The 21963-nt window shown below is 43.8% G+C and overlaps 3 protein-coding genes across 7 annotated transcripts in view; 1 reads left to right on the top strand and 2 right to left on the bottom strand.

The window, feature by feature from the left end:
- The window catches only part of CALY (calcyon neuron specific vesicular protein), a 43211-nt gene extending 41560 nt beyond the window's left edge, over positions 1-1651 (bottom strand). The window contains exon 1 of the mRNA XM_083146161.1: positions 1499-1651. The gene's annotated coding sequence lies outside the window, so the exon portion shown is untranslated. The remainder of the gene's footprint in view (positions 1-1498) is intronic.
- Positions 1022-21687, top strand: LOC146007664 (uncharacterized). Of its 2 annotated transcripts, none has more exons than XM_083146167.1 (5): positions 1022-1106; positions 14821-14887; positions 16736-16782; positions 17287-17369; positions 21341-21687. In XM_083146167.1, exons 2-5 carry the CDS (start codon positions 14861-14863, stop codon positions 21472-21474), a joined length of 291 nt encoding a protein of 96 aa, XP_083002293.1. In that variant the 5' UTR covers positions 1022-1106; positions 14821-14860; the 3' UTR covers positions 21475-21687. The 2 variants fall into 2 exon arrangements, with proteins under 2 accessions (XP_083002293.1, XP_083002292.1); XM_083146166.1 differs by lacking the exon at positions 1022-1106 and adding an exon at positions 13818-14038.
- The window catches only part of FUOM (fucose mutarotase), an 88811-nt gene continuing 83280 nt past the window's right edge, over positions 16433-21963 (bottom strand). For all 4 annotated transcript variants that reach the window (XM_083146164.1, XM_083146162.1, XM_083146163.1 and 1 more), the window contains one exon: positions 16433-16617. The gene's annotated coding sequence lies outside the window, so the exon portion shown is untranslated. The remainder of the gene's footprint in view (positions 16618-21963) is intronic.

Below are 21963 nucleotides of genomic sequence, written 5' to 3'. Positions count from 1 at the left end.
ACAGATATAGGGAGACGTTCATGCATCCAGGCTCCCCCAGTTCTATATGCCCTGGGCCCCTTGATACTCTTACAAAACACCTGCTGTACTTTACACCTAGAATCACATTTTGCAAGCAATAGTTTGATGCATTAAAGAAGTGGTTCTCGTTCTCCCACACAGTTCATCGGACAAGTGTAGTATATTACCAACTGTCCAGTTCTACAGGTAGGAAATATGACCTGTGTGGGGCCCTGAGGACTGAGGTTAAATACCTGTGCACTAAAAGTAACATTTTATTCTCTTTAGAACAGTGCTTTTAGCCTTTTATAAGGATTTCCTCACAGGAACGCAGTTGAAGTACAGTAAATTACAGATTTAGTAAACGTTCCTGTCTTTTGTGTGTGTGTGTGTGTGTGTGTGTGGGGGGGGGGGGGGGGGGGAATCAACAAATCAAACTACATATGTTTGATCTGTGGTTGCATTTATACACTATAGGATGCTTAAAACAAGGGCCTGCCTCCCAACAGCTGCAGCCTTCCAGAATGTTTTGTGGTGAGATACAGTAACCATGGCACTCATGGAAACCAGTCAGCTATGGTCCAACAACGCAATACATTCAACATACAGCAAGAAATACACAGTACTATTCATTTCAGTAATACATATTTCAATCTTGCTTCCTAAATAACAGTATATTGACAAATATTTGTTTGGTGTACGACAGCCAATTATATCATTAGCAAATCAGCCAATGTTTAACATCTCGAGCAGCGGGGAATGAAAAGATGCAGCGAGTATGTTCTGGTACCAGGGAAAGGCACACAGGATTTGGGATGACATCATGTTACATGCACCTATGTGAACGCTGCAGATGTAGAACAATAACCACACAATAAAACAAGATGCAGAATCATCCTTTCTCAAGCACGCCAAGTCATCTATTCCTGTCTCAGAACACAAACAACGATGTGACACCATTATATAACACACATCTCAATCACCGAATGCCCCATTTTTGCCCTACAGATCTACAGGAGGGCAGACGTCGTTTAAAAAAAAAAGATATAAAAAAAAAAAAGATGCCAATCAAGGCTTTTTGAATGCTTTGTTCCTTACACGGCAAGGTATGTATTCAGTATACTTTCTTTTTTGGTTGTTTTTGCCTAAACTCAATTTCTAAACAAGTATAATTTTTCCAAATCATAATAATAAAAAAAAAAAAAAAAAACAACACAAAATTTTTTTTAAAAATCAAGACCACTGAAAAAATCATGCCACTTCTTCTACCACATATGGTATACGACATATGTGTATATTGTTTTTGCACTAGCTTGCTTTACTGCCTGCACAAAAGGGGTTAAGGAAAGGTGAAATGCCAACATCAATACCTCAGGTCACACTCAAAATCATTTCTTTCAATCAATAGATGAGACTTTTTAAAGGGGGGGTTGAATACATTATATAAGACAAATTGCAGACAAAGGGTTAATCTATATATCCCTGTTCCCTTGATTACCTCTCGCTCCGGTATGGTGAGAGAGCCGCGGTGGAGGATCGGGTGCTCCTGTCAGTATGTATGTGTGTGCGTGTGTCTGTGCAAAATCTGACGGTGCCTGTTGCCAAGGTGACGTTTTCTCAGGCTGTCTCCCAAAGGGTGGGCTTACAGAAAATGTTTTCTATGAACCTGACAAAGACAGCAAAAGCCTTGCTAGAGCATCCCTGAGACATAATAATGTGCAGTCTTAATTATGCTGCAAATATGCAGTGTCACATAACATGCTACTCTAATTATGTAATAATAGGCAATATTATACTAACTGCATTTAAAACAATCAATAGCACTCCCAGTTGGGAATGGTAATTATGAACAATGGCATATACAAAATAATAATTGTATGAGAGCGCAGCTAATCAGAGTACACAATCTGTAGAGAACATTGCAGTGGTTGTAAAAACTGTTCCATCTAGGAACACGATGTGCCAACCAATGACACAATACATTGCATGTTTAATGTAACTGCACCGCATCTTGTGTCACATCTCATGTGCAGCTCGTCAGATGGGACAAAGGGGTAGATTTATGGAGCAGTGATAAGAGAGAAGTGAGCCAGAGGAGAAGTGGCCCATGGCAACCAATCAGCTGCTCTGTATAATTTTATATTATGCAAATTATAGATGTTACTACAGTGCCGATTGGTTGCCATGGACCACTTCTCCTCCCTTATCACTGCTTCATACATCTACCCCAATGTGAAAACACAAGTCATCATACATAGTAGGTAAGGCTGAAAAAAGACTTGCGTCCATCTAGTTCAACCTGGTATAGATATCCATTGCTGATTTGGTTGGTTCTGGTATTTTACAGACAAATTATATTTCTTATTTGTACCCATGGATGTTTTTCTCCAGTAAATGTTTGTCCAACTTTGCCTTGAACGCATTTAATGAGCCAGCCGTTACCACCTCTCTGGGAAGAGAGTTCCAGAGTTTGACTGTTCTGACCGTAAAGAAATTCTTTCTACTAGCTGAATGAAATCTTTTTTCTTCTAATCTATACTCATGCCCTCGCGTCCTAGATTCCTTTCTAGTAGAAAATAGGGTGTGTGACAGTTCCTTATATTGGCCCTTGATATACTTGTACATGTTGAGCATGTCCCCCCTTAAACGTCTCTTTTCTAATGTAAATAGTCCCAAATTGCTTAATCTCTCCCCGTAGCTTAAATTCTCCATTCCCCTAATAAGCTTTGTTGCTCGCCTTTGGACTTTTTCTAATTCTATGATGTCCTTTTTATAGTGTGGGGCCCAGAACTGTACTCCGTACTCTAGGTGAGGTCTCACCAATGCTTTATATAGTGGCATAATTACCCTTGAGTCCCTAGTTTCCATTCCCCTCTTAATACATGCCAGAATTTTGTTGGCCTTTTTTGTAGCTACATTACAATGGGCACTACATCCTAGATTGCTGTCTATTTGGACTCCTAGATCCTTTTCAAGTATGGAATTACCCAGTTCCTCTCCGCTAAGGTTGTAACTTGCACACTGGTTGTGTCTCCCAAGGTGCATAACCTTACATTTATCTACATTGAACCTCATCTTCCATTTTTTTGCCCACTCATCTAGAATTGCAAGATCATTTTGAAGCATGGTGACATCTTCTGGTGATTTGATGACTTTGCTAAGTTTTGTATCGTCCGCAAAGATGGATACATTGCTGAGTAACCCTATCCCAATATCGTTAATAAAAATGTTAAACAAAATGGGCCCCAAAACCGAACCCTGGGGCACTCCACTTAGTACCGGTATCATATCTGATACGGCACCATTCACAACCACTCTTTGTTCTCTATTACATAGCCAATTCCCTACCCATCTGCAGATATTTTCACCCAATCCTAGGTTCTCCATTTTATTAATCAATCTCTTGTGTGGGACAGTATCAAATGCTTTAGCAAAATCTAGGAAAATCACATCTACAGCATTTCCATTATCGAGGTTTTTGCTAACCTCTTCATAGAACCCTAGTAGATTAGTTTGGCATGAACGATTTTTCACGAACCCATGTTGGTTAGTACTGAGTAGAAGGTGATGATCTAAATATTCCTGGATACCATCCCTTAAAAATCCTTCAAATAGTTTACCCACAATTGATGTTAAACTAACGGGTCTGTAATTAGCTGGATCTTCCTTTTTTCCTTTTTTGAATATTGGCACTACCTCTGCTATTCTCCAATCTTTTGGTACTATACCTGACGATAGTGACTTGCTAAAGATATAATGTAGGGGGGTAGCTAGTTCATCCCTTAATTCCATTAATACCCTCGGATGAATCCCATCTGGCCCTGGTGACTTATTTGTTTTGAGTTTGCTTAGCCTCAGTATTATTTCTTTCGGCGTGAAATCCACAATGAGATCTGGCTTATTTGTCCCGTTTGTGGTAAATGTTCGTTCCACAGTCTGCTCTCCCTTAGTAAATACTGATGAGAAGAACTCATTTAACAGTTTTGCTTTTCCCTTGTCCTCAGTAACACTTTTTCCACTAGTATCAGTTAGTGGGCCTATGTTTTCCTTAATTAAACGTTTACTATTTATGTATTTAAAAAATTTCTTTGGGTTGTTTTTGCTTTCAGTGGCTATGCACTCTTCATATAATATTTTAGCTGCTTTGATTACCCCTTTACAAGTTTTGTTTGATTCTTTGTATTTTGCGAATGCCTCCTCTGAATAGTGTGTACATGCTGCATGATGGTCGTACGGAGTTGTTGCCGGTACCATGATTGCATGACAAATCGTGTAGTGCTGTACCCTGCTTTAGATTAAAACATGCATGTTGGTCACCAAAGGCTTCACCTGTTTATGTGGTGTATTTTTGTGACAGTATTGGTCACATTTATGGCTTTGGGTATGTAAAACTGTGCTATCAATCACGTTCATAGCTGTGATTTTTTTTTTTCTTCAACATTAGATTCAATGAGCAAAAATTACCTGATTAACTAATTTGTTGGTTAGATACATTCTCTAGCAGAGGGTGCTGGATAGAAGACTAGTATCTTTACTGGGGACCTGTATCACATACAAGCCTCTGCAAATTGTACAGTCTCCCACCAATCAGTGATGGTTTGAAAAATCCTGGCACAAGTCACTAATAGGCAAGAACTGAAAATGATTCCCTCTCTGCTACAGTGTATCCAACAATCCAAATGAGTGATTCAGAGTGATTTAAGTATAAACTCAGTGAATAGTAAAACATATAAAATACTACATCCACAGGACACTAATCAATATACAGTTGATACCTATGAGTATTTCATTGTTCTGTCCTCAGTATACAAAGTATACCCGGGACAGAAATAAAAAGCTAGGACCACTTAAACATTTCCAGGGACCGATTACATTTTGCACCCTTGAGAGGCAGGGCAGCCAACATAAATTATAGGGCAAGTGATGACAAAATAGTCAGGGTCTCTCCATTTCCTCAGAATACAGAGAAATGTGAGATGGGAGGAATTGAGGCAGGTGCCAGAGAAAGGAGGAATAGGGGCATATGGAAGAGAGGAGGAATGGGTAAGAATAGGGGAAGAGCGGTTAGAGGAGGAATGGGGGGGGGGGGATGAGGAGAGAGAGGAGGAATAGGGGCAGATGGGAGATAGAGAGGAGGAATAGGGGAAATGAGAGACAGCAGGAATAGAGGAGAACAGGAGAGAGAGAGGAAGAATAGGGGCAGATGGACGAGTGGAGGAATGGGGAAATGAGAGAGAGGAGGAATAGGGGGGGAAGGATGAGAAGAGAGAGAGGAGGAATAAGAACAGACAGGAGAGAAGGAATTGGGGAAGATAGAAGAGAGAGAGGGGGGGGTAGGTGTAACAGGAGCCCCCTGTGAGTGCGGTTGGTACCACCACGTACCTGGATCTGATAACGGCAAAGAATTCTGGTTTCTTCACGGCCCTTGTTAGTCGATGATAGACACTGGAGGCAAGAGATGGGACACCACGAGAAAGAAGCACAAAGAAAAGATGGCAACCACGATTAGCAGCAATGATTAATTGGTACTTGTTTCCTAGCACGGCCACAATCTTATGGATCGTGTACCTTTAAGTTAATGTACACGATCCATACGATGGACCCGATTTCCTTTGAAATCAGGTCCATTTTGCTGGCTAGGACACAATATCGGGGGCATCGCGTCGGTCGGGACCATTAACATTGGTCCCGACGCGACCGACGCGATGCCCCCGATATTTCCATAGGCTTCAATGTTAAAAAATATTTTAACATTGAAATCGTGTCGGGAAAGGTAAAATATCGGGGGCATCGTGTCGGTCGGGACCATTAACATAGGTCCCGACGCGATGCCCCCGATTTTTCCATAGGCTTCAATGTTAAAACATTTTTTAACATTGAAATCGTGAAAAAATGTGAAAAATGTGAAATGGGCCAATATGACCCATTTCACATTATAGATGTCCCCGTCGTCACCCCACGATAGACGCCAACCCGAAGCGTGTGCTGCTTCCCGGGAGGGATGGAGACGGAAGGGGGTGGGGGCAGGAAATCAGACCAGGGCCCCCTCCGGGCCCCTCCAGCAAGACCGGGCCTGGGTAATTAGTACCCTCAGGGCCCTCACTTTCCTTACTTATACCATCATCTCCACCCCATGGCCAATAGTGCCACCGAACGTTTTGGTTCTGCTGGCTCTGCGAAGTAAGGTACTAGGACTGCTGCCGATTTAGCATGGTTATGGTTTATAAACCCTGTGGCCCATGCTCTCCAATGGGATAATGGATTAGCTGGGGGCTTTACAAATTGCCTCTCGATGCTGGCACTTATCCTGTTTTTTTTTTTTATTGCCTGAAAATGTATTGTTTCATGTTTTAAAACCTTGTTTCATGCACAAATAAAACATATTTGTGTGTACTTTAGGTGTTTGTTTCAACATAAATGCATTTTGTGTTCACATGAGTTCCGTCCCCCAAAACCTCATTGAAATATAAAAATATTCAGACATACGAAATAATCAGTTATCCAAAACGCTTCTGGTCCCGAGCATTTTGGATAAGGGATACTCAGCCTGTATTGGCAAATGAGGGCCAAAAGAAATGAGCGATTGTCTTGCAGTTATTTCATAATCAGGAACTGAATGGGAAATGAGTACTGCAGTGTCTGTAATACATACCAGCAATAGAAGGTGCAGGCTGATCACAGCAGTGGGTTAACGGTTAGAAGCTCTAATTAAACAGTAATAACAACAGGAGGGGAAAGTGGAGCTATCATGCAGACGTCTTCACACATTTCCTAGCACACAAAGAGCGGAATCATTATGAATATTCATAGGGGAGGATGATGTCTTTTGATCAGTTTGCCGCCATCCACCAGTAATTTAATCATCTGCCAACATCTTATAAAATATGAAGAAACACTCCCAACATTTTGCATTGGTTCCATGAAATAAAATAGTATCAAATAACCCTAGAAACATTTGATGTAATGATAAAAGTATGGTGTGGACTGTCGAGCATTTTATCTACCGGAGTCTATACCGTAGGTCGGGTCATGCAACGAGAGAGGGAGAGAGAAAAAGAGGAGGGAGAGAGAAATATGGGGGGGGGGGGGGGCACTTTAAACTGTGTCCATGTTGACTGTGTTGACATTCGAGTCAAAAAACTGTGAAAAACCCCATGCCGCCCTTTTGACTGTCGACCTAGACACTGTCTAACTAAATGACCTATATCGATATTTTCCCATGTCGACCTAATGACTGTTGACCATCATGCTGTAGACCAACTGGTCCCAACCCAAGAAATCCTGCATGTGAAAGTTGAAAGAGGTAATTCGGGAGGTCAATGGCAGAACAAAGTGGAGAGAATGAGTGGAAATGATGCAGGAGATGTGGGGAGGATGAGCGACTGAAGGTTTTGTAGGTGGGAATTTAAATTGGATTCAATGAGAGCTAATGTAGTGGCTGACTCAGAGGTGGAGACAGGACAAGGAGACAATGCTTTCCACAAGTGTTATTCCAGTAATATTGAAACCAGCAATATGAAAAGGAACTATATAAAAGGTACCTGTGCTTGCTGGAGATGGAGACATGTGAAATAGATTTTCAAAAACAAATAAACACAATACATGAAAAAGCTGAGCACAAGCTGAATGGCCTACTGAAATCATTACTCTGGGCATTCCGCCTACCACGTAGCCATCACAATAAACTCCTATGTGTCCATCCTTGCGCAAAGCCCTTTGTAACCCAAGTATTGAAACTGGCACCATGCATGTGGGCATCATCTGCAAGTGTGTGTCACTACCCCCAAAGCTATACATTGCACTTCAATAAAATCTCTTAAAAATCAAAATGATCAACAATTCAATTTTTCCTTTGTTTTCACTATCACGTAAGTGCTTCATATAAAGAACATATCATATGATTTAGGAATACATGCAATATCTACTGTAAAAAAAACAACAACCTTTGATTCACAATATAATTAGCAAATGAAGGGATAACAATGAGCACACAATACAATTCAAACTGGACTATGCCAAGGTATGGAATATTTTGAAGGTAAGAACATTTAGGGCCAATTGTAATAGGGTGCGAGAATCAGAAAGTGAGAGATTTTGGGAGCGTTTTCCATTTATTTTTAAAGTGGCGACCAATTACATGGCAAAATCAACCTGGTTTTTCAGGGTAAATGATTGCCGCTTTAAAAAAAAAAAAATGCGAGAACTCTCCTAAAAATATCTCACTTTTTGATTCTCACACCCTATTACAATTGGCCCTAAATGTTCTTACCTTCAAAATATTCCATACCTTGGCATAGTCCAGTTTGAATTGTATTGTGTGCATGTACAAAGCTACTCCAATGGTGCAAATGTCTGGCCAAGACAAAACCTAGTTGAATGAATTCAAATACCAACATTTTGCAGCTTCACTAGAGAGAGAGAGATGGCAACTAATCAGATTCTATCTATAATCTAAAAGAAGGTGTTAAATATATAAGAAATTGAATCTGATTGGTTGCTATGGGCAACATCCCATGTTCACTAGAACTCCCATCTTAGTAAATTTACCCCACCATGTCCATTGAGTAGTGAACAAGAAATGGATGGATTTCAAGGCAGAACTGATCAGACAATCATTGGAGTAATGTCCATCTCCAGCAAATGAAGCAGGCATTGAGAGACTGTACTGTATATTGGGAAAGCGACATGGTTGCACAAAGAGAAATACTTAGAGCTGTGACAAGTGACTCTTAACAAATGTGGATTAAAATAACTACATACATTTTACATGTAGAGGACTATACTTAAAGTTTAAGGCTGAACCCCAGTCTTTGCCTATTTTGGAAACTCTGAGAACAAAAAAGCAATGCAGAGCATGTGCTTCTATCACGCGGAAACACTGTTCACGTTTAAAGTCGGATTTGCATTTATTTTGTTTGAAAACATTGGGGGTTATTCAGACCTGATCGCACAGCTGCAAATTCGCAGGTGTGGCTTGCACAGGGCAGGATTTCACTCTGGCTGGATGGCGATTACCTGATTGCAGGGCTATGCAAGTTAGCAGCCCAGTAATCAGGACTGAGTAACCCCCATAGCTGTCAAGAAGAAAGTAACACGGGTTTATTTACTAAGATGGGAGTCCTACTAAATATGGGATGTTGCTATGGGCAACCAATCATATTCTACATATTTTTTTTATTTAGCACCTTCTAGAAGATAATAGAAATTGATCGGTTGCCCATAGCAACATCCCATCTTCAATAGAACTCCCATCTTGGTAAATAAGCAGACCATGCCAGCATTTAGAGTTTAATACATACCATTAGCTAAAATGGGAGGAAGCACCAACAATTTAGATTAAAAGAATACGGTTCTACTCTCAAGCATTGGGCTACATGTAGAAGTTAAAGACATGTGCTTCCCAATATCTCAACATAACAGACACAGGAACAAGGAAGAGGAGACCACCAGATGGGAGAAAAACTAGTTCGGTGTTGAAAGACACTGGTAAAATCACAAGTTACTGGGAGATACAGTAAAAGTTATAAAATCTGAATATCCTTTAGGGGTGCCTTACCAGTCAACTGAAATAGAATGTATTTCTATTTAAAAAAATAATATTTCTAAAACTAAAAATAAAAAAAGAGTTACCACCTTCCCTTCATTCTCGGACTTCTACGCCAGACCATCTACTTCTTCTGTAGAACCTTACTGTAAATGGTTTACATTGAGAAATGGGGGTAAAATCATCTGATTTCCACAATAAACAAGATAAGTTCTTCACAGTATGTGCCACAAAAATGTATATGAATACAAATTTTCTATGCTTCTTTATACTTTGTTTTGAATATACAGTATTTTAGATTGAATATAGGTTTCCTGGAATGCATACCTAGAAGCATTTGTATTAACTAAGCACCAATCTTTACTTTGTTTACCTCCACATGCCAGGCTATACATTAAACAGTAATTTATGTACATATTTTCCTGTACTGTTGGCCCTCCGCTTTTCAGGTCTCACTAAATGAACACAAAAACCAACAAGTAGGAGGGAGCTACATTGTGGAGCTTAATCAGGTCCATTTGCACGTGGGAGCGATATTTAGCGACTGATATAAGCATTTATGCGCATGTGCAGCTGCTTGGAATTTCATATTCCCCATCCGGTTCACACCTAGCAGTCCGGGCATGGGTGATGGGCTGCACCCATGGAAACGCCCGGCATTTCATGAGTGTTCCCATGAAAACGGTGGGCGTTCCCATGGTACTTTGGCGATGACCTGGGTGCCGGGGCGGGAAGCTGACATCAGTGGATGTCAGCTGCCTGCCCTCTTCACTTATGGCCCCCACATACAGCACGATATTCAGGCATTTTCTGAGCGATTCTAACAAATCGCTCAGAAAATGCCTGAAGATGCATGTAAATCGCTGTGTATATAGCCCACACAGCGATTTACATGCGCGCACCCGCCGTTCTGAATCTGTCATAGATTCAGAACGGACGGGCTGTTCAATTCAGAGCAGTCGCTCAGAAAGCTCCTGCTCATCTCCCGCATGTGTGGCTGCGGGCAGATGAGCAGGGCCGAGCGACTGCGGACGCCGCAGACCCGCCGCACCCCGCGCCGCAGAACCCGCCGCCGCCGCCACCCCTGACCCCCCTCCCCCACCAGCAGTAGCACCCATCCCCATCGCCACCCTCACCTCACCTCTCCTCTCGGCGGCAGCGGGGCGGCAGCGCGGCGGAAATGTTTAAAAAAAAAATAAATTTAAATTTCAAAATGGCCGCGGCCAGCCAATCACGGCTCGCCGCGTCATTGTCCCGCCCCCTAGAGCTGGCTATATTAGCCAGCTCGAGACGGGGAAGGAGCAGTCAGTCCGACGGCGGAGAAGGAGAGAAGAGCTCCTGAAGCCCTGGGAGGCGCGGCCAATGCAAAAGAGCTTAAAAGGCCGCCGCCCCCCAGGTGAAGAACACAGATGAAGAGGCAGAAGCCCTGGGAGGCGGCGGCCATGCAAAAGAGCTTAGGGGGCCGCTGCCCCCAGGTGAAGACCAGATGCAGTTTAATAAAATACTAAAAACTCTGTGTTTGTGTTTTTATTAAATAAAACATTTAAAACCAGTGTTTGTTGTTTTATTTTAATATTTCCTTTACATTGGGGCTATAGGTACCGGCGGGCCTTTAATGCCCCACATGCTGGTACCTGTGGTTCTCCCAAGTGCCAGCATGTGGGGCAGGCTTGCTGGGACCTGTAGTCCTACTGTAAAAGACCATATTACTGTTAAATAAGCTATCAACCCTGCACCCACCGCCCAGGGGTGCAGGGGATAGCCCCGGGCTGCAGCCCAGGCCTGGGGTGCCCTGGAGAGGGGGGACCCCCTTATTTGGGGGGTCCCCACCTCCCCAAAAACTCCCGGCCTGGGCTGACTAGTTAGGGTGGGTAATGCTTTGGCCACGGGACACCATCAAGCGTGTCCCCTGGCTATGGCATTACACCCCTTGCTAGTTGAGCCTGGTGCTGGTCTCCAAAATATGGGGGACCCCTATTCATTTTGTCCCCCGTATTTTGGAAACCAGGGCCAGCTCAAGAGCCTGGTGCTGGTCCCCAAAATCAGGGGGACCCCACGCACTTTGTCCTCTGGATTTTGGGAACCAGGACCACTCAAAAAGCCCGGGGCTGGTCATGCCTGGGGGGGGGGACCCCATGCCATTTTTTTTTTTACAAAATTATTGTCTGTATGACAGAGGATGAGACGCTGGACCCCGGACTTGGTAAGTATTTTTTTGTCACCTCCCACTGTACCACCAACGTTTAATAGTTTGCATATGGGTTTGCATTCGGTTCAGGGGGAACCACTAGCCACCATGATTTAATTTTTTTTTTTGGGGGGGGTAGCATATTAGGGGAGGTGAAAGAATACTTATTAAAGAAGACATAAAGTTATGTGCTAGATGTGTTCAGTAATAATAACATTTTTGTGATGAAGTGCAGTGTTTTTACTTCACTTTCTGTGACAGATTTGAAATCTCCCGTGCTGAATCTCCCATTATGAATCTCTGACACAAATCTCTCTGTATGTGGCTCATTGTCTGAAATGAGTCACAAGAGTGAAATCTCTTGTGCTGAATCTCCCGTTATGTATCTCTGGCACACATCTCTGCGTATGTAGGGCCCATTACAGGGGCACCGCAGATCTAGAGAATGTCTTATATTTGTGTGCACCTTAGAAATAATTTGATGGTTGGCAACCATCAAATGATTTGGGCTTCTGAAGGACTATTTAGAGTTGGCCAGCTGGTGTTCACATCTGGCTTTAAATAATTCTCAGAAATATGTGAGTAATGGAACATACCCCAATCGGATTTCTGGACATTTCTACAATTACGTAACTTTCTCCACAGAACAAAAGGATGGCTTTAGCTAGGAGACGTTAAAGACGCATACACACTGAGCAAGTTTCACCTGGCACAGTCATTTACACTGGGGGTGAACCACTTTCCACAGTAGGAGAAAGTGGTTCTCGGCCTGTAGAACAGGCCAACGGCCAGCAATGATGCGGAAGCGCACATCAGCGCTCATCACCTGCCCATACAGCTCAAAATGCCAAAAGTGAGCTTCAAACTAGCCTAGTCTGTATGGACCTTTACTCTGAGAAACTTTGTGTTTCGCTCACTCCCCGCTCACACAGTATCTACCCTTTACTAACTATTAAAATCTAACCAAGACTCTTTTATACCTCTTTGGGACAAAACCTGGGTGAGAGAATTGGATATTACACCCTCAGACTTAAGGCCCATACACACTAGACAACTTTCAGCTGAAAGTCGCCTAGTGTGTATGCCCCGTCAACGGCCGACTGGGGATGATGCACGCTCCGGTATCATCGCCAGCGAGGTGGGCCGTCGGCTGGTTTTACCAGCACATCTAGCAATGATGGCTGTTTTTTCACAGGCCAGCAATGTATATATTATTTGCACCACTGCCCACCAGGGGTTAAAGTAAGCCAGAACAGCGTTCCTTTAGTTAATTTTGGAGGCGCTGTCTGTCCCTGCCTGCATCACTAAAGGAGACAGCCAGGCAGAGCTGTAGGAAACCCGGCTGACAGAGCAGGTCCATGCAGCTCGTGGCACAGCTGGAACCGAGCAGGTCATCATGCATGTTACCGCTGACAATGAGTATGTACGTAAACGACTTATGTTGCATTATATGTAATGGGCATTACGGTGTGTGGCATATTGCGTAATGGGCATTATGGTGTGTGGCATGGGTAATGGGCATTACGGCGTGTGGCATATGTGTAATGGGCATTACGGTGTGCATATTACCCTGTCCCACAAAGCCATGCTCTAATTTTTTGCTGTTGGGTTGTTTTGCACTGTGGGGCATAATTTGAATTAGGGGTGGTATTATGTGGCCCTCATTATTCTTCTCATGGGTGTGTGAGATAGGCCATAAATGTAAAGCTTTCAGGGGGGTGCCGAACACCCCAGCAATGTATAGTTACCACCACCACTGCCCCCTAATGTATATTTTGATATGGCGGTAACATATAAATTACTGGTGCAGGTGCTGCACATGGACGGGATTTCGGCCAGGCGGGACGGCATTTACCTGTTCGCTGGGCTCCGAATATATACATGGTGTTTATTCTAGCACCCGCTATCTTTGAAGACCCATGCAGTTCCTCTTCCCTGCCTGGGGTGTCGCTGTCTGCTGTAGTGCTGTCACCCACCGTGTCTTCCATACACAGGTCTGAACTGGACTTTGTATGGTGTGTGTTTCCGGTGTGCCCACAAGCAGCCCAGATATCAAATAGTGATATAATGATCACTATGCCAGACTAATCTACAGGATATTTGGATAAATAAAGCACCAATGTAGATTATAAATGCGTTAAGTGTGGCTGTAGGGAATTTTTCTTTTTAAAGTGTTAAACATAGCATGTCATCCAATGAGTCCAAAGTTCCCTAAAAGAGGTAGGGATTTGAACTTTGCCTTGAACTAACTACTACTTCTTGTGCCATCCTGCTCTGGAAGGACAGTAAAGCACAGCCATGAAGGGGTAAATATTCATATTTAATTTCTATATTGGTGATTTAGATCACATACAGTAGAATAAGTTTGGATTAGCCACTAAAAGCTATTTAAGTAGTATGGGGAATACTAGAGAGGTTACTGTTAATACAGAAAGAAAAGCTTAATTACAAGACACAGGCTGTTCCTCCTTAAGGTAGACAAGTTAAACACACACATATCATTATGAATCATATTATACTTCCTAAACAAACAAGACAGTTTAAATGTAACTTATTACAGTGAAACAAAGTATATAGTGTGTACTAAACAGGTCTATTAATGTCAGTCTATAGCCAGAAAATGTATTTTGCACCTTCATTAGTGAATAGTGTACTATGTACAGATGAGCACTTTTGTCACATAGGAATTGGTGCAAATAATCAGTATAATAATAATGAGTCATGATGCAGGTTGTTATTCTTATTCTGCTAATCGATATAATTTTTTTTGCAAAAAAAAAAATATAGATAGTAATTAGGAAACTATTTGCTACGATTTGTAAAGAAGCCAAATTCTTCACGTCAGGTCGTTATCACAATTTGGCGCAAAAAGTAAAGGTGTAGGAGGACAATTCTATAACAAGGATATCGATTTTGAACTTTTGATGAATTAATTTATGCATAGGAGAATGCCTAACTTGTAAACAAAGAAAAAAACGACACCCATGTAATTTATCGAACAATTACAGAAAATGTGACCATTAACCACCAACATGCGCACTAGGTGTAATAAGATCAATGCTTTCATTTTGTTCTCTTATCGTTGTAGGTCTCCAGTAATTTTATCTTGTGCTGCCGTTTTGGTCATTATGGCCATCGTGCCAGGCAAAGCCATGGTAAGGATGAGACGTGTAGCCATATGTTATTTCCAACTGTTTGTATTGAGTCTCTATTAGGTCAGTGCCTAATGAATGATACTCTATGTTGTGCACTGATCAGTAACAAGAGCCATATTCAAGGGCTTTGCTGACTCTGTAGTAAAAGGACTGGAAAAGGACATTGGTGACTGGAGGGTATAGGTAGGAATGCCAAGCAACATGGCAATATCATGATGGAAAGAAGGGGACTCATCAGTACATAGGTGGTACCTACTAGTTCACGGAGGAACATGCTCACATAAATTCCCAAGCACTGCATATGTCCTATTTAGTCACAATCGAGGAAAGCATAGCGCTGTCCATTCCCATGAATAGCAATACGTATATCACAGGGCTGGGCAACACAGGCCCTCCAGATGTTGATGAACTACACATCCCAGCATGCCTTGCATCAGTTTCAGCATGGCCACATAGCAAAACTAATGCAAAGCATCCTGGGATGTGTATTTCATAAACATCTGGAGGGCCCGTGTTGCCCAGCCCTGGTATATCATTAAATGCAACAGATGTGTCTTCTATAATGCATATAGTGACTAAAGCTCAAAGCTAAACAAAGATTAGTTTACTAATCTAAAGACTACCCCATTTTCACTAGCTGAAGTCACCATGTATTTTTGCCATGTATGTAACACATTAGAGTCCCGGAAAAAAAACAAGCTGACTCTGTAAAATATTCCCTACTTCTGACCAATTTTCATAATGAAGACAAAACATAAAGTACCAATGGTAGTCATCTTCTAGCCAGCCAGACTACAATGTATCATAAGCTACAGAGAAGAGGTAGCCATTTGTTGAGTAGTTTGCAGTTCGTTAACATCAACGCCATTATTTGGTGAAAGGACGCAACCTCATGTAAAAGCATGCCATTAAAAGTAATCAAGTTCCTACAGCCACCTCCCAAAACGGTCATTATTTTTTAATTAGTACAGTACTTGGTTAGTCAGCAGTTCCAGTGATGCCCTAGCTGTGAATAGATACTACTCAATATTCAGCTACAAAATCCTGGCATACAGAAAAACAATCTGAGAAGCCATTAAACATGTAAGCTTCTAGCTACAGTGCTTTATTATAATGTGCTCATTTCATAGCACATCATTGTACGGGGGTATTCAATTCTGGATTCCAACTGTTGGAATGTCCCGACAGTCGGAACCCTGGCTGTTTTCCCTGGCTTCCGACACTAACGTGACAGTCGGAATTCAATGTTCCGATTGTCGGAAAGTCTGTGGATTGGCAAAAATGGCCGCAGATTGGCGGAAAACAATCCACGCCCTTTTCTGACAAAACAATTTTGGCTTTAAAAAAGATGAAACTGGCAGCCTTACATGCGGTCGGTAACAGCAGCATTGAATAGGTGAATGCTGATATCCCCCCCGTGGGAAACATTCCCACAGATTGAATACTGCCCTAAAACAGAGAAGGCAGATGAACACTGTGCTATGTGGTGGAATACCAATTACATAAACAAAACACATAATAATATTATGAAGGACCATTACTATATACTTACAATATTTATATATTATTTATTACAGCAAAAAAAATCTTTATACTCTCCCATATGTTGTACATATAATTTCTGTTGACAATGAGGCCACTTTCTGTGTGGTGCACAATTCCAAAGTTATCGTTCAAGTTATTTATTTCATTTTTTTAAAGTTTTCATATCTCAGTATTCCTTTCCAATGCTGTAGATCAAGGCAAGAAGAGGATTAGCAACTAAATACCCGAAATCTAAAGAAAGTAAATCTATACTGCATTTTACATAGCAAACTTTAGCTATAAAATAATGTTCTTTCCTTCAAGGCACTGACACAACAGGAGGAAAAGCAGAGAGACATGAAGCGTGACATGTAAGTGAACAACTATATATACACAAATACATACCAACTACATATCAACACACACATACATACAAATTAAATTAGCCATTGTGTGTAGCCAAGTGCCAGAATCTACAGGCCACTAAACCAGGGATGGGAAACCTTTGGCCCTCCAGATGTTGCTTAACTACACATCCCAGCATGCACTGCTAGTTTTGCTATTTGGCCATGCTAAAACTGTAGCAAAGTAGTCTGGGATGTATAGTTCAACAACAGCTGGAGGGGCGAAGGTTCCCCATTCCTGCACTAAACAATGTGGTTGTGAATTATCTTTATGTAATAAAGTATACTTTCATCCAAGTAGTGTCTCAGGGGCTGTAGCCAAACACAAGTGTGTTGCCACCAAGAGCAGGTTCTGTGCACAAACTGTAACTACAGTCATGGTATCCGGTTTCTGCTTGAACCTTTGTAGATAATGTATTCATCAGATTACTGTGCTTACTAAACTGTGCTTACTGTTCCTCTACTTTGCAGTGAGCTTGGCTTGTTGGCAATTGAACCACCTGTACAGAATGATGTGGCAGTGGCCTTCGATTCCATTGTAGTAATTCCTCAAGGTAAATAAACTTGACTTCTACACAGACACTTAAAAAGGCTGTGTAACTTGCACTTTATAAAACACATGTTGATTGGACAGATCTACACATTGGGAGCTGCCCAATGCACCCATGTAGAAAATCAGTAGTTAAAGGACTGTCAGGATGTGAGCTCTCCCACTGCAGGATCATGGGATCTCCATGGCACTGTTAGTGGATGTAGTGGTGTCTGTACTACAAAAATTTTATGTTTTTTGTTTTATGTGTTACTTAAGTTTAGTAAAAAAGCATTATGTGTGCATTTTCTGACAACATGTTACTAGATATGAAAGCATGTTACTAGATATGTACAACGGAGTCATTGGAAGGTCTGGTTTGACAGGTTGTGGCCTAAGAGAAAGCATAGGTAAGATATCCAGGGCAAACACTGCACTGTCTACATTTTCCAGACTAAACCAATATCTGGGGTAAGAATGACCTTTGTGCTTTGATCACACTATGGATCCCGATCGAGGAATACAAGAACTGTTACACTACGATTTAATTTTTAAAGAAATGAAATGGTCCGGTTAGAAACAAAACTTCTCTAGAGTGTCACTAATTTTAGGATATTCTATTATCTACATCCGTGGTGTCAAATTCATGGCCCTTCAGCTGTTGTGGAACTACACGTCCCAGCATGCCCTGCCACAGTTTTAGCAATCCATTATATAAAATCTGTGGCAGGGCATGCTGGGACATGTAGTTCCACAACAGCTGGAGGGCCATGAGTTTGACACCACTGATCTATATAATCCCAAAAGGAACGCCTATTTAAAAAAGAATAATTAAACTGTAGATAATATTATTTACACTCATCATATGGAAGTTTGAAGAGTAGGGGTTCTGTAATCAGCCCTACTAACTGATACCTGCACAGACTGCACCTGCAGCATAGCATGACGACCTGTCCATCACAAGGAGCAGGGATTTTAGGGTGCTACAGAGGACTTATACCAGTGATAGAGAACCTTGGCACTCCAGCTGTTGTTGAACTACATTTCCCAGCATGCGCTGCCACAGTTTTTACCATGCTATAACTGTTGCAGGGAATGCTGGGATGTGTAGTTCAACAACAGCTGGAGTGCCAAGGTTCTCCATCACTGACCTATACCTATGATAAATATCTCAGGACTAGGTGATTCATCGCGCCCTACGGGCGCTCTTCACACCGTCGTAAGGGGCTGCGCCCCCTTAATTTGTGAACATTTGCATATGAGAAATATGGTTAGAATTGTATGTAAGATGCCTGTATTGCAACTTGAGTTATAGGTGAAATGTGTTAAATAGAGAGCATATGATGTGGAAGGGGGTGTGTATTGTTTTGTTTAATTAAAAAGCGGTTACAGAGTAAGATGTACATTGATAGTGTGGATGGTACAGTGACATTTGTGGGTGTGGGGGGGGGCTGTGTGTGCGTGTTGTTTAGGTGTGTGTGTGCAATAGTATAGTAGGGTGTTTCTGAGTCAGCGGCTCCCCACTGGCGGAGGTCACGACACAGGAAAACAGGAGGCTGGGTAGTGATAGGGGTGTGTGGGCATAAGGGGGACTAAAGAGGAGGGTGGGAGATACTGTGCAGCTTCTGCCAGTGGGTGAGGGTCCAGCGTGGCAGTACAGGAGTACAGGATGGTGGCCCTTAGTCAGTGTCTCCTCCTACTGGGTGGGAGTTCGGGTGCATGAGAGCAGGAGGCTGGGCTATGAGGCATGATAGGGGCATGTGGGCAAAACAGCGTCAGCGACTCCCCAGTGGTGGAAGTTACGGTTCAGGAGAGCAGGAAGCTGGGTAGTGATAGGGGTGTGTGAGTATACGGGGGACTAAAGAGGGGCTTAGGGGTGCTGCCGTGGGTGGATGCCGTGAATTGCGGGAGGGGGGGTTCGTGGGGGGGGGGGGGGTGGGTACCGCAAATTGTGGGAGGGGGGGCGCGGGGGGTTGCAGTGAATCGCGGGAGGGTGGGTCGCGGGGGCGGGGGGTTGCCGCAATGACAGGAGGGGGGGTCAGGGGTGGGGAATCACGGTAGGGGGGGTCGTGGGGGGCACCGTGAACAGCGGGAGGGGGGGCCCGGGGGGGTTGGCGCGAATCGTGGGAGGGGGGGTCGCGGGGTGCCGCAATCGCAGGAGGGGGGGCACGGAGTGGGGCCGCGAATCGCATGATCACCGGGGGTGCCGCAAATTGCGGGGGTGTGCTGCAAATCGCGGGAGGGGGGTCACGGGAGGTGCCGCGAATCGCCACAAGAAAAAATCAACACAGAAAGTTCAACACATGTAAATGTTGACATAAGTGTGGCACTTCATCGGTGTCCATGTCGACACATGAGAATGAATATGAAAACATTAAAAAAAGAAATATAAATCTTCAAAAACTCATGTCAACCTTTTTCATTGTCGACCATAGCCGTGCCAGTGCTTTGCATGTGCCATTTAATCCTGGGGTTGCCGTGAATCGCGCGCGGGGGTGCGGGGGAGGGAGGAGGTGAGGGGTGTCTGCGAATCACGGGAGGAGGGTTCGTGGGTGGATGCCGTGAATTGCGGGAGGGGGGGTCCCGGGGGGGGGGGTGCCGCGAATTGTGGGAGGGGGGGGCGCGGGGGGTTGCAGTGAATCGCGGGAGGGTGGGTCGCGGGGGCGAGGGGTTGCCGCAATGACAGGAGGGGGGTCAGGGGTGGGGAATCGCGGTAGGGGGGGTCGTGGGGGCACCGTGAACCACGGGAGGGGGGGCTGGCGCGAATCGTGGGAGGGGGGGTCGCGGTGTGCCGCGAATCACAGGAGGGGGGGGGTGTCACGGGGTGGGGCCGCGAATCGCGGGAGTCACCGGGGGTGCCGCGAATTGCGGGGGGTGTGCTGCAAATCGCGGGAGGGGGGTCGCGGGGGGTGCCGCGAATTGCCACAAGAAAAAATCAACACAAAAAGGTCAACACATGTAAATGTTGACATAAGTGTGGCACTTCATTGGTGTCCATGTCGACACATGAGAATGAATATGAAAACATTGAAAAAGTGAAAAGTAAATCTTGTCAACCTTTTTCATTGTCGACCATAGCCATGTCAGTGTTTTGCATGTGCCATTTAATCGTGGGGATGCCGTGAATGGGGGGGGGGGGGGGGGGAGGGAGGTGCATACCTCCCAACATGACCCTCTCCTGGAGGGACACATTGGCCCTTATTCTAATCGGCACGGTACGGCCCGCGTGCGGCCGTACCGCCGATGTTTTGCCACTGCACATGCGCAGAGGTCATTCTGCGCATGTGCAGCCCCCTTCGCCGCAGACGGATTTCGTCCGCCGCAAAGGGGGCGTATAGGGGCGTGAGGGGCTTCATCCCCTCATTTCCCTATGTGTACGCCCCGCGTTTCATGGGCGTTCCCATGCAAACGCGGGGCGTATGCATGGTAATGAGGGCATGACGCCCTCATTACCATGACATGGGGGCGGAAAGCTGACGTCGCCGGATGTCAGCTTTCAGCCCCCATACAAGCTACCACACGGACGATTGTCCGTGTGGTCTCAGCTTGCGGGGCTGCCGCGGCGTGCGGCCCTGCCTTCGATGGTCGACGACCATCGAAGGCAGGGGGCAGCTCCCACCATGGTGGAGGCGTACGCCTCCACCATTTTGATGCGGATCGCCAGCCGTCCGTGTACGGACGGCAGTGGCGATCCGTCGGGTGGGCGGCCCTTGGTTTGTGCGGTCGGAGCCCCGTGTGCGGCTCTGACCGCACCAACCAGAATAAGGGCCATTGCTCTGTTTCTGGACTTTCTTCTTAATTTATGGATTACCATCACTTGTGCTTAAACACCTTTCTTATCAATTACCCTGTTTAAAACAGGTGATGACAATCATAAATTAAGATGAAAGTCCACAACCCAGCGTTACAGCTCCAGACACACTTTGAGTGACAGATGTAGCCAAATATATAAGAGATAATGCAGCTGAACCTAAATAATTACATATTGCCTTGTAGCTGAAGAGGACAGAGACCACTTGCACCACTCTCGTCAGAATTTCCAGAGGGATTTCCCAAGAGAACAGCTACAGGTGCAGGCCCGGAACATTGTCAGAGAGCCAGAAGAAGACCGGGATCACCTATACCACTAATCTGCAATAAGCAGCCATAGACAAAAACTCTAAAATGTTGGCTTGTGGTACGAACCACTGAATATTCATTTTAAAAGTTCTTATTAATTAGAATTTATTGCACATATTACATCATATGTGCAATAAGGCAGCGTAATTACCCCTTTATGATGCAAGAAGGCAGTGTAATTCAGATAACCCTAATGCATGTAATAAATGTATCCTTGTTCCTTTTGTCTGGAAGAGATGTGTTTGTATATACTGGCTCATGCTAACCGGTGACTACTGCAAGTAGGAGTATACGAATAATCTGGTAAAGTTTGGCTGAGATGTATTTTCTTCCACATGCTAATGAATATGTATACATCATTTGCATATGAAAATACAATATATATGTAATCCAGGTGCAGCACACATTACATGTCTGTATGGCCGGTGTTATCTCTGATCTGCACAGTACAGCTGCATTTCAGCAAAGATTCTCATGTATGCCATGCAAGCAGTTGCCGC

This window comes from Crinia signifera, chromosome 6 (assembly GCF_055691185.1).
Source record: "Crinia signifera chromosome 6, ASM5569118v1, whole genome shotgun sequence".
Classification (NCBI taxonomy): domain Eukaryota; kingdom Metazoa; phylum Chordata; class Amphibia; order Anura; family Myobatrachidae; genus Crinia; species Crinia signifera.
This window is presented reverse-complemented; position numbering and strand designations above follow the sequence as displayed.